The sequence below is a fragment of the Sparus aurata genome, chromosome 1 (genome assembly GCF_900880675.1).
Source record: "Sparus aurata chromosome 1, fSpaAur1.1, whole genome shotgun sequence".
NCBI classification, from domain to species: Eukaryota; Metazoa; Chordata; class Actinopteri; order Spariformes; family Sparidae; genus Sparus; species Sparus aurata.
The window spans coordinates 40727950-40741814 of NC_044187.1; the positions used below are offsets into that span (position 1 = coordinate 40727950).

General features: G+C 39.9%; 1 protein-coding gene across 4 annotated transcripts in view; it reads left to right on the plus strand.

Annotated features, from left to right (window-relative positions):
- Positions 1-13865, plus strand: part of LOC115581032 (sarcoplasmic/endoplasmic reticulum calcium ATPase 2) — a 31804-nt gene that overhangs the window by 4820 nt on the left and 13119 nt on the right. For all 4 annotated transcript variants that reach the window (XM_030415853.1, XM_030415861.1, XM_030415868.1 and 1 more), the window contains 5 exons: positions 2557-2695; positions 11179-11345; positions 12625-12780; positions 12932-13073; positions 13696-13862. In XM_030415853.1, coding sequence (XP_030271713.1) covers positions 2557-2695; positions 11179-11345; positions 12625-12780; positions 12932-13073; positions 13696-13862 — 771 coding nt within the window. The remainder of the gene's footprint in view (positions 1-2556; positions 2696-11178; positions 11346-12624; positions 12781-12931; positions 13074-13695; positions 13863-13865) is intronic.

Consider the following 13865-nt stretch of genomic DNA (forward strand, 5'->3'; position numbering starts at 1 on the left):
TTATCACTACAGCAGTATGCAGATATTTACAATGTACAAGATGTACAAGATTGATTGATCTATGCTATTTGTACTTTTTTATGCAACTCACTTAAAAAAAATGATTTCCTGTACATGGATGAAGAAAAAATAAACCAGAAAAGTCCAACTTTTTAATGGAGGAGTGTATAGGTCGTTGTTGCTGCAAATGAATATCGGTTTCAAATTTCAGTCATTGGTGTCCTTGATTTCTCATAATTGGTATTGGCCCTGAAAAAGCCATATTAGTCAACCCCCCAGTGTTACATGTCTTTCATCCACTTTGTGATAGTGATGGTTGGATGGTTTGCCGTGTTTCTTGTGCTACTTTGTATGGTCACTGTGTTTATGTTGTCTCATCCAGAGTGGCAGAGATGGGATGTTAGATGTGTGTTAGCAAGAAGGAGAGGGTTATCCGCATGCTGTATTTGCACTGATCAGTCTCTACTAGCATTAGAAAGTTGTTAGATAAAACTCCAAAAAGCCCAAACTGATCAATCATGACTCTTGTTGCGCCAAGAGCTTGGATTTCATGATTAGATTATGATTCTTGTTGCCACGATTTGATTCAGAATTGATTCTCAATTCTTCAAAGTTGGTTCTTGATTCAATAAATTGATAGTTTCAGGCTCTACTTTGTGACTGTTGAACAGTCCCTGGGTGAAGGTGTTTGAAATCATAACAAGGTACATTTTTTATTTTGCTAATTTGAATTCCAAAATGTTCCAAGCACTTCTTCTTTGAAGATGAACTGCTAAATAAGGGATCAGACCTTCTCTGTGGCTTTTCCAGGGTGCTACTTCCTGTGTTTGCTCGGGGTCAAACAAGTGTTTGAAAATTATTTGTGTAAACATCATGTTTATGTAAAAAGCTTCATGAGGCTTGTACAACCTTGCCCAATGTATGTTTCTCCAAATCCCTACAAAGGTGGCAAGTGCAAACTTAGCGCGACCCGTTCTTGTTATTTTACATTTAGACTGAACCTACTCAGGGCTTGCATGCACTTTGTTATTGGCAGACTGTCAGTGTTACTCACCAATAATATCTTCTTTCTCCAATTTTGGTGAATTGATGTTTTAAAATTCCTGCAGAGCCTGGATTCATTTGATCTGACTGAGACCCAGTCTACACATACATGGGTATTTAAAAAACAAAATCTCCGTCAGGGTGAGCATTTTAACACCGTTTCAGAAAGGAATCTGGGTCCATACAACACACCTGAAAAAGCATATCTCATGTCCATTCATGCACACTGGGTATGAACATGCAGTTGTGAATAGGAAGCAATCTGTTAACTGTGGTCAGTCGCTAAACTACAGAAAACACCATGAGTGAGGCAGGGGAATGTGACAGCTCTTCACAGAATCTTTATGGATAATGCTGTTTTGTTGGCGTCTGTTTTTGTCTCTCTTTTCCATCTTTGTATTATCAATGTTCGTTGTGTCTTTCTAAATATTTTATCAAACAATAGGATACCAATTCAGTCACCATACAAACGGCAGCTTCCCAAAAAAATCTTTTTCTGCCCGTCCAGATGTGAACACTGAAAACACTGTTTTTTAATATCTCCAAAAGCTACATTTTCAGTGATCTGAAGCGATGTTTACATGAGTATGGAAGGCCAAAATGCAAAGAAAAAGCTTTAAGGAGAGGTGATCCTAGAACAGAAATATGTCACAGGGGTGGCTGTGTGGAACGAGTAATGTTTGTTTATGTGTATGTGTGTGTGCTAGGAATGGGAAAAATAGGTCAATTCAACATTGATCCTCCGAACTACTTAACCTAAAGCAGCATTATGTAGAAATGTACTGTGGTCAATACTAATCCCAGGTCTGTAAGAATTTGTCTGACATAATGTAGATGCTAACTAGAAACAAAACTCATGAGGACATAACAATGTTGAAATGTTGAACAATGTGTTGAAAATATGTATGTTGAAATGATCATGTGTGACAGAGACACCATTCATCCTGTTACAAGACACTGTACCATGAACACAATTCTGACCTGCTATTATGAGGTAAAACGTTAAGATAATGTTTCTTTAAATTCACAAGATACTCTAAATGGACTCCTAGCTGATTTGACTGCATGTCTGGTCTCTTTATTTAACATGATGGAATCCAGTGAGGTTTTCTGGATCAGTACAAGTTATTGGTCGCCGCCATTGCTTAAAACCGGTATCATATTGGCCCTGACAAAACCATATTGTCCTATGCCCTAACTGTGATCAGATCTACCAGACCACATCTGGTGGTCGTGTGGCTCACACTTTGGTCAGGTCTTAGGTAAGTCTAAACTTAATCTGTACAACATGTCGTCATGGTACTGCTGAAACTGAATTTAATCTCAAGCAGAACTGCCTGGTTTGGCAAGACCTCATGTTTAATAACACCTTTCACTTCCTGTCCCCCCTTTCCTGCTGTCTTTGTGTAAACATAAAGGCAACCACACTGGGAGGAAAATTTCCCTCAACATTCCTAACTACACCATCAGTAATTAAAATAAGCTCGACTAATATTTTGCCTTGTTCTCCAGGAGCGTAATGCAGAGAATGCCATTGAGGCTCTAAAGGAGTACGAGCCAGAGATGGGCAAGGTGTACCGACAGGACAAGAAGAGTGTTCAGAGAGTTAGAGCCCGGGACATCGTTCCTGGAGACATTGTGGAAGTGGCTGGTGAGAAGACAAATACCACTAACCTCATCACACATGTAATGTTAGTCGAAGGTGATAACAAAATTCATGTTTGGTGATATTACATAATGAAAAAAACAGCCATAGAACCCTTTTAAAAAGAGGCCCTTCATTACCAACCATAAACAGTACTTTGGTAAAATTATATTCATTTGCATTTTGACTGTCAAAACATCAGCTTACAGCATTTCACTCAGCACAGCAGTCCAGCCTCTCTGTTAATGTCCCGGAACTCCTGTAAAGCCAACTGGTTCTAGTTCTCAAAATTCTCAGTGTTGTCACAGTAATTAACCCTGATCCATGTCTCAAACTGTGCTGTGCTCGGTCCTTGAATTTGAGGGAATTGGGCCTTGTAAGTTCTAGATATGCTGCCTAAATGGCTCTGGAAAGAATTGATGGAATTTAGGGTTACGGTTACACTTTTAGATGGTCTGCTCTATGAAATTAGTCTAGATTATGTAGATAATTCATTAAATGCTTATATTACATATATTTGGATGCAAATAAGACTTTTTAAAAAAAGGTAATTTTACCTGAGATCAGGGCTTGACGCTTAGCATTTTCCCAAGTAGCACGTGTGCTCCTAAGTTGAAAAATCTAGTAGCACACAAATAATTTTAGGGGCACGATGAAAAGTTACCAAATAATGTGTTTTTCTTTAATGAAGTGATATGAGGTCAACAAGGAGGTATTTATAAGCAAAACAATTGAATTCATAGCTTTTTAAGTTTAAGTTATATTCTCTAAAGAGTGCAGAGAGAATTATACTGTAACAACTCATGTATTGTCAGTTATTTATTGGTGCAAATGTGCACAGTGCAACTGAGACAGTATCAAAACAGCAAGTAAAATTCTCCAAAAAGTGCAGAGAATAACAGTGATGTTGATAGGTTTTCAATGTAGTGAGTCCCCGGGACCCACAGGGGGTGAGTTGAGTGGGTCCCTGGGAAATTCAAAGGGTCCTGACTCCCCAGTTAAAAAATTTTCTTTCTTTCTTATAATATTCTATTTCTTAAATTGTATTGAGTGTTAAACTCCTTTGATGGTGGTATGATATGGTTATAATAAACGGATATATTCATGTATGTTCAAAATGTATCTGAAATTAAACAAACAAAATTCCAAATCTGAAAAGTTTATTGCAAAACAACTGTCACAGTGGCATGATATATGACATTCAAATCAAACAGCATTTTTGTAGCAACATAATTAGCACCAAAATAAATTACTAAAATTCAAATAGTCTGCTGACCTGCAATAGGTTTTATCTTTTTCTTTGGTGGCATTTTTGCGTTCTCTTTTCCTGCTGGTGGTGGTGTTTTTCAAAACAATTTTGGGTCGGGGGGTGATTATAAATGATACTTTAATATTAAATCTGTGTCTATAATAACCACATCCTGACATGTAAATGTGACATCTGTCTTGATTCGTTTAATTATAACATAATATAATATTTATAATAGAAGCCTACTGCAACTGTACTTTTTTGTACCATTAAATGTTATTTTATACATTATCATATTTTATAATGTTCTGTCATGTAGTACATCACTTAACTGCTAACAGAAAAGAGAGCTGCTCGCTGCCAGTTGCAGCTTCTTATCGTGATCTGCAGTCTTTGTTAATTTTTTGTCATGACTGTTATTATTAGTACTTACATGATCAAAAATCAGGAGTCAGGATGTGGTTATTATAGACAGATTAAATATTTAACTGTCATGTCATCACAGTAACAGCGTTACATACATTAGTAGCTGTAAACACATAAAAACATTATAAAACACATCATGTGGTTTGGTGTCGACCTGTATACTGAACGTATCAGGAGTAATCAACGTTTATAATCATCAGAGAACGTTACAGACATTGTATTTGGTTGCTCTCCGTTTCCAGAGAATTCACAGAGAAGCTGGAGAAGTTTGTGACATTTTCATCCCGGATTTTTGTGAGGAGGGAATTAAATGCCTGTCCCAAATAAACGCCTGGTCTGTTAATATTATTTGATATTTTACGGTAGATCCCGCCTCATCAGCACGAGCTGAACAATAAATCTAACATAGCAAGAGAGGCGGGACTTAAGGCAGAACAGCCAATCATCAGCCGGTCAGTCCCAAAGACGGTGTCATGTTTGAAGCAGCAACAGGAGAGGGAGGGGGAGAGGAGGCAGCTGCAGCGAGAGCAGACACAGAGCGGCCGGAGAAAGTGACTCCGGCCGCAGTAAGGCGTTTGTGCAAAACTGCAGAAAAAGTGTGGGTGTTGAACCCTCTCACCGGGAAAAGTGTGGGTGTTAAAACACACACCTCCCTCTCGGGTGCGACGCCCCTGGTTGAAATGAAATCAGCGGTGACGGGCTTGTTGTTTTGGTAGCGGCTAAATTAGCATGTCGCGATACTTTGTACAGGGGATCACGTCTGCGCCCAGTAGATGCGCAGAGGGTTGAAACAGCGCTTGTCCGGTCTGTTAACAACACGGTTTCTTTTGCCAGTTACTGTGATTAAACACGAGTTGTTTAATGTTCACAATGTATCGTTTTTCATGGGAAAAATGAGGTGCGTCCCCGGGACGCATGGATAGTGAGTTTAGTGCGTCCTTTCAGATTTTAATGTGTCAGGGACGCAGGACGCGTACCTAGCAACATTACTGGAATAATACTGTAACAAGTAGGCTACTGACAACAGACTTAAACTCATTTGGCCTTTGTTATAACATTCATACATCAGGCAGGGTTCACAGAATGTGCTTTAATTTTCTGCCAATGCGATTTACTGTTATTTACTAAATTATCTCGTTTGAAATTCGCGTTGCCTGTGACAAAAGCGGACTTTCCAGCTGCTTGCTTCTGTGCTTTGCAGTACTTATAATATATTATTCTTTTTTCGTAAAGGAGCCACGGGAATGTTTTCTGCCAGTCAGCATTAAACCTGTACTTTTTATGGCTGGGAATGGTAGCATTATCACCTGCTCCTCCGGTTTCTTCAGTCACGTTAGCTTCTTCATCTAACTCTTACTCTTCCTCGTCCTCGCCCACCATTTCGGCCTCGGTGCCTGGGTCCACAGCTTCTGGCTCTGTCGCCCTTTTAAAAATATCGCTAATGCGCTTCATAGTTCAAACGTTTTGTTTTCGTCTGTTTGGGTTCGCCTCGTTACCATAGATCAGCGGTCCTCAATAGGCCCGCCAGCCTCCTGTTTGTGGCCCCCGAACTGTTATTTCTTCATCATGTGTTTTGGTTGGGTCAGCACGTGTACACCGGGACTTGTCTCAAGGCCAACGATACACATACAGCTGGGTCACTCACCGCTGCGATCGCAACTTTTAACTTTCACTTTCGTTTTCGGAGCAGTTCGCGTATTCACATTTTGCCGGTGGCAAGAGATAGAAATGGCGTTTTCCAAGTGAACTGCTATAACAAAGTGGGCAGTGAGAATCAGCAACTCATAGAAATTGGAACTTAAAATTTGCATTCATTCTCCCTCCAACCAGGACAAGACCCACGGATCTGACAGTGCTACAATAACACACACTTAAGTTGTTTAACAGGTATTGGCTAGTCTCATCATGTATTTTCACAACAACTCTAACAGACGGGGAGTTTCTCCCGGCAAACACCCTTTTACTCACGGTGCCAAAATTTGTATCATCCTTGTTAAAACTCAACACCATTTAATCACAGAACAAATGACGTGAATTAACCCACAACCATCTTACATATCATCATATTCACGAACCATAATTACACCAACACCAACAGAATACCCAAGAGTCATCGCGCCACAGTCCACAAGGGGCGTTACAATATGCCAGGAGAAGCTGTGATGAAGATTTCCAATTTGAAACGGCATTATGAGACGAAGCATAGGAATTTTGAAGAGACATTTCCTCAAAATTCAGAGATAAGCACAACACAAATAAATGCACTGAAATCGTCATATCAAGCTGCAAGCAGGATTCTTGTCACATCTATGTCACAATGAAATAAAATAATGCATGATGAAGTGATGGACACAATGTTTGAAGGCAAACAAAAAGAGGAAATATTCAACTATGTATTTTAATTTATGTTAAAATGGAAATTACATTTTATTTTAGTTCGTATTTTGTTGTTTAGAATGAAAAGGACATTTTGTTTTGAATATTACAGTATTATTGCATGTGGTCTGACCGACCTCAATACATGGACCTTTGAGTCATTGAAAAAAATCTTTGTGGCCCTTTAAGATTTGTATTTGAGTACCCCTGCCATAGATACTCGCTCTGCCTTTAACCGCCTTCCGCAGCATGTCGGCAAGCACGCTCACTACGTGTAAATCACGTTTTTTTTTTTTTCAGCTGAGGCTGCATTCAAGTGCACAACCGGCCACAACCTCGAAACGTCAGCAACACATCATTAAACATTTATTGAACGGTAAAATTAGGTAGTCGCACACGTGCTACTAACTGCATTTCACAATTCGCACTGAACTATTTTTTACTAGCATTTGCGACGAGGTGCTCGCACTGTCGAGCCCTGCCTGAGATATCATGCCAAATTGTCTGCGGCATTGATGGTGTCTCTGAAGTTTTTTTAATTCTTATGATGTGGACTCACAAGAAAGTGTAAATGAAATGAGTCTTTGAAAACAACAGCTCTCATGACGGACTGATGGATTCTCCCAACTCTTCTCATCTTTGGAAATTCCATGAAACCACATCTTTGTTTGTTTTTTTGTCTTTCTGTGTAAAACACAGCAGTAATCAATATGCATCTTCCTAAGCTGCCAGCCCAGCTGGAGTGTGTGTGTTTGGTGCTACTGTTCTCAGAACATTATCATTCATTAGTGTGTATGCACACATTGTTATAGTGATGGTTCTTGGTTTGGACGACCTGCGCACATCCTGTCTGTAGTGCTGCGCTGAGCTTGGAAAGAACACTGTACGTAAGCACAGTGCGTGTTTGTTTATAAAAGGTTGAAATAACACTGTAGCATCTTTGTTTAGTCGTTCCTAGCATTCATCTTAATCTGCATGCCTGCTGCTGCCTCTCTGCCCTCTCCTGGCTGTTATCGTCATGGAAACCCAGTGAGAGGCCCACAAGGCCTTCATGGAAAATATTTGATTGGAGTGCTTCTTGAAGCTGCACTCTCAAAGGTTATGAAGTATAGATTCATGAGCGCTAAAACACATGTCAAGAATCAAAGCTTCTGAAGCAGTTATAGCTGTTTGAATTGTATGTTAATGATACATATGACATTTAAAGTGATGGCCTTGTGTATAAACCTTTTTCATCCACTTGCAGTGTTAAGTACAGCCGTACTTTATCAAGTGTTTTTGTGCATTTAGTGCAGAGTGCATTTAGTGCAGAGTTTAAGATGCTTTTGACTGGAGCTCATCCTATTGGTCCACTAGCTTTCTCAACGTTTAACAGCGGAAATGATTCATGTGAAAATGTTTGAGTAAACACATAGAGGTCAGTTGTGTTCACAGTCAAAATCAGTCCAGCTGGGTTGTATGAACACTGTCAGCTGTAATAACAGCCTACACACACACACTCTCACACACACACACACACACACACACACACACACACACACACACACACACACACACACACACACAGACACACACAGAAAACATGATCTTGACCCAGTAAGAAAACTGTTGAATCCTCCAGATACCCACTACTATTTCAGGCTGCTCAGAGGGAGGAAACAGGGTTAGGAGTGTGTGTGTTTCTTGTGTATGTGTTAGTGATCCAGTGCCCCTCTGCGTGTAGCAAAAGTATTCCACTTCCAAAGCATGGGAATTCAGTAGCACTAATCAGAGCAGGAACAAAAGGACAGAGCTAGAGGCTGATTTTCGCAGCATTCAAATGGTGTTGTGCTTATTGATTATTTCTCCATTCTGGCGACAATGACCAAAAAGCTCAAGTTCTTGTATGAAAAAAAACATGGTTTATGTGAAGGACGATTGCAGTGCTTTTAAGATGTTTGTAATTTTAAACATCTTGGTGTAGACCTATTCTAGGAATTCATCTTAATTTCCCAAAGCCTGGAAAATGGTGCAAGTGCGGACAGGAAGATGTCAAATGTTAACTACAACTATGTTAACTTGAAAAATAAGAATTGTCTGGGAGCTGTTACCTCGAAAAGAACATTCTGCTGTTCAGTCATGTGCATACTACTCACCAATGTTAGTTTATTAACATGACGTGATGCATGTATTTGACTTGAGGTAATGATAATTCTTCTGAAGGAAGAAGTCTCACTCTCTTTAACAATGTCAGCAGTTTCTTTGAAATGCATTTTTAGAACTCATAATAAATGAACTCAGTTAAATGCTATTGCATGTTTGAAATGTTTCCAGTCATAGGGGACAACACCTCACATTGGCTGCTAGCAAACTCTGTTGCAGTTGCTTTTAATTGTTCACTGCCCTGCAAAAATCACCAATATGATACATTTTAAATCTAGAGATCATCTCGCAATGGGTTCAGTTGGTTCACGTTCTGACCCATGAATATTCAGAAGTCATTTCTAGTACCACTAGTACACACTTTGCTGTGATGAAACACACAGAGTCACAAGCCAACGTTGCTGTGACTGGTTATTAAAAAAAATAAAAGCTCTAAACACACCTTGGTTTGTATCAAATGTTACATAAGCGAGTCTGGAGAAAGAGAGTTGATTGAAGCGACAGATACTAATGTTTTAGGCTGGTGATACAAAGCTTCAGCACTCTCAAAATTAGTAAACTGTTTATAAGCTTGTCTCCAATTTGTCAGGCCATTGAAATCTTCCAGGACACATGGACCAGCCCTAAGAACCCTGAATAAATGTCAGCCTTTTTTACTAACTGCTCAATATAATGATGAAAGAAAGCAAAATGCTAGTGCAGCCTCTCTTTTTCCTCTCTGCTCCCTCTGGGTTTCTCTGAGTCCCTCACATATATAAACACTTTTAAACAGTTTATGAGTAGTGATGCTTTCCAAAAGAAAGAATGCTAATATTTCATGTGTAGCAATATGTCCTTATTTGCATTTCCTCTTGGAATCTCTTGGGAAAAATATGAAACATTTGCTTTTAATTATTATTTATTAAATTCTGAGTCAGTGAACCACTTTGTTGTCATTGGTCAGTATGAACCATGGCCTGACCTTAAATAGTATTTACTTGACTCACTCTGCCAGGCAATTGGTTTTGTTTCTATCTGTTCTTCTTTGAGGATTATTGTTCTATTGTGTCTGCTGAACAGATATAACAGAGCAGGGCAGTTTGTGGTCTGTCTTCTGAACCCCTTAGCCGTTCGTCTATCCAGATGAAACAAATGTATATCCTGCCAGGAGGATTTTGTAGCTTGGAGTTCAGATCTAGGAAAAACCACACTGGTTATAGTGTAATTCTAGCTATTCAATTAGCCGATCTAGGTAACAAGGCCACACAGCTGTTTGCTAGGCAACTGCAGCATGTGGAGGAGCAAGTTTAAAACTTGCAGCTTTAACAGGAAGGAAAGAAGTGTAGTGCTTTGCTTGTCTAAGCCACCAAACACCGAACCAGGACATGTTGACCAAAACAGTTCAGTGTGACAGGAAAAAGTCTGATATACCTGTTGTGTTAAAGGCATAGTTCTGGTCTTTTCCTGAGGGGTTGTATGAGGTACTTAGCAGTTTATTACCTGCAGTCAGGTAGCTGGTGAAAGTCCAACCCAAACAGCTGATCTGTGATGTAATACAGTGCGTAGGAATACAGACTTTGTATGGTTAAGGAAATGTAGTGCTGAAGGAAGGGCTGTCTGACAGAAATGTAAAATACCACAATGTTCAAAACAGCATACACTTAAAAGGATAAATATATTTTTTTAAGTGTGCCTTCTTTTAGCTGGCTAAAGTCTGTTTTGCTATCGGAACGGTTTAGCAGCGCAATGCACTGCTTTCTTGTTGGTGCTTCACACCGCTTCCCCACACATGGGGAGAGCTGACTGTCTGGGTAATTCATTGACCAGGGATACGTTCCTCATAAAATACCACATCAAAAGAGCCCGACTATCACTTTAAACCATGAGAACCTGCATTATGTATTCACTGTAAAGTGAACTGATCTGAACCTGACTGCTTGGCGGAAACATGGTTTTAGACATTGTGTTTGTATATATTGGAACATCATAGCTGGTTTTGGTATGTCATGCTTGTTTTGATTATTTAGTATTATTCCTCATTACTTATCTTTCTTTTATGTCCTACGGTGTGAGGTAGGGTTCATGTTGTTTTTGTTTTGCTGAGCTCACTGAACTAAATTCTTAGAGACCATGTTACATTGCCAACAAAGTATTGAATTAATCTTTGATATAAAGTTTGTCACTATTCGTCCTGAAGAAAGCTGATTTTATAATACAGAACTGCATACTGAAATATTGTCCCAATCTAAACCAAAGGCAGAAATGAGTCCACTTACAAGTTTTTGTTTTTATTTGTCTTTTTCCCCACAACTCCCAGTTGGTGATAAAGTCCCAGCTGATATCAGGCTGACGTCCATCCGGTCCACCACTCTGAGGGTAGACCAGTCCATTCTGACGGGGGAGTCTGTGTCAGTGCTCAAACACACAGACCCCGTACCAGACCCCCGAGCTGTCAACCAGGACAAGAAGAACATGCTGTTTTCTGTGAGTTTCAACAACCAGATCCGTCTGTGGAGTCACACCTTTTCGTAGTTCACCTTCCAAAGTGTTTAAGAAATGAAATTACACTATATTCTCTTCCTCCACCATTGTCCCTATCGATGAGCCACAATGTTGCATAGGGCAATATGTTCCTTCATTACTGTGAACACACACACTGTAGTTTATTTTGATTTAATCCAGTACACCAGCCTGCTGCCCTAAATACTCAACACAGCACCAAATGTGTATTAGGGCACTCCTCAAAATAGTCCTCAACAAATGCACTGTTTTATGAAGTGACCTTGTAAAAATAAACTGCTGTACATATTTATAAGAAACACAGGGCTTGAGGCTCAGAGCCACACACAGGGTATAAATCAGAAAACATTGAGAGATGGACTAACAAATTATTGGTTTTGGGCTTTAAATGCTATTTGTTGACAATTAGAAAGACATTTAATAAAGCCAGCCTTATGAAGTACAGGGCTGGGACAAATGTAAGTTATTATCTTACATATCTACCATAGATAATAGTTAGATCGTCTTTTGTCTCACTACATTCAGACTCACACAAGTCTTTTTTTAATCTTGCAGTGACAAACAACCATCACTGTGATTGACTGTTCCCTCGTTTGTGTCACATAATAGATGATGTTACAGTACTTTCATGCAGTTGGAATGGTCCAATGACATGCTAACATCATTCCCACATCTACTGTAAGATCTGTTTGTGTAGAATTTAATAAGATATTTGAAATATCAAATACAAACTAGGAAAATACCAAAGGTGGCTATATAAAGTGACAAAAGATGATACCACAAAATATACTCTCAAGACATGACCGCAGTGTGTGATAGGGAAAATGACCATTGTTTGATATGACACAGTTGCAACGGTTGAGGTGTGTGTTGTGTTATCTCTGTCAGACCTCAAAGGCTGCTGAGTCACCAGGTGGTGTGTGGTCAAAGAACGACAGCCACTGATGTTTTATTTAGCTTCATCACTGTGACAGGCTGCAGACCTGCAGGCTGTCTTTGTTGTGTTTATCTCAGTATGACTGGACTCACTGATGTGAAGTCACTGACTTTCAATGCCCCCCCCCCATTATCTGTTCATCCATTTCATGCCGAGGGGCGAGGTGGAAAACAGTGTGTTATTCCCATCTTATCTGGCTCTGTAAAGGCTGTCGACTGCTGTAGGAGAGCATACAAAGTCTGATGTTTTGGGTTAGAGTTTGACAGTAAAAAACGTAAAATAAAGCCTATCATGACCTTTGCCCAGGGTACCAACATCGCAGCAGGGCGAGCCATTGGGGTTGTTGTGGCAACAGGGGTGCAGACGGAGATTGGGAAAATCAGAGATGAGATGGCCTCCACTGACCCTGAAAGGACACCACTACAACAGAAACTTGACCAGTTTGGAGAGCAGCTGTCTAAGGCAAGGACTTCTGTGTGTTTGTGTGTAGTTTTGTGATTAGGCTCACTATGGTATCTGACTTTGAACATGTTGTTTTTATTTATACTATACCATATTCTATAGAATTACTATACCATTTACTCCCTGACACTTGTCTTGTTGTACCTTGCAGGTCATCAGCGTGATCTGTGTGGCAGTGTGGGCCATCAATGTTGGACACTTTAATGACCCGGTCCACGGAGGTAGCTGGTTAAGAGGAGCTGTTTACTACTTCAAGATCGCTGTCGCTCTGGCTGTGGCTGCCATACCTGAAGGTCAAAGCTATTATATGTTGCATATATGTATTGGCTCTTTTTACAATGAGAGGTATATGTTTTGTTATTGCTAAGACAAAAATGAAGCCTTCTCATTTTAAATGTCAATCTGGAAAAAAAAATGGTTCCTTTTTTTCATTATAAATGATAATTACAGTTTGACTCATTCATTCATTGAAAAGTTGGATCCTTGAAAAATGTCCATGAATGTCAGGATATCTTTGTTTTTGGTTTGTTAACTCTATGACAGTCAGGTGTCTGCGTTGGTCTTCAAGTAGTTCTTTGAGGTGTGTTGAAGAGGACAGGAGTCAGCAGGTTTCACACGAACTTGTGGAGTCCACGCAGCCTGAGCACGTGCTGTCATTAAAGCAAAAGGTTGACAAACCTTGGGCTCTTCAGCACAACGAAGTCTGAAATATTAACAATAAACAGATACGTGCTCTATGGAATCAAGGGGTTAGGCTTATTTGTAGTGAAAAAATAGAATTACATTGAAAAGAAAATGCAAAATTAAACTTGGCTGACTAGTGGTCACAGACTTTGGACACTGCTCTGCATGTTGAAAACCATCCTTCTCTTGAAGAAGCTGTCTCATCACAATTGTTATCCTGCTTTCTACCAGGCCTCCCAGCAGTCATCACCACCTGCCTGGCACTGGGCACCAGGAGGATGGCCAGAAAGAATGCCATCGTTCGCAGCCTGCCATCAGTTGAGACGCTGGGCTGCACGTCTGTTATCTGCTCCGATAAGACAGGAACACTGACCACCAACCAGATGTCAGTCTGCAGGGTA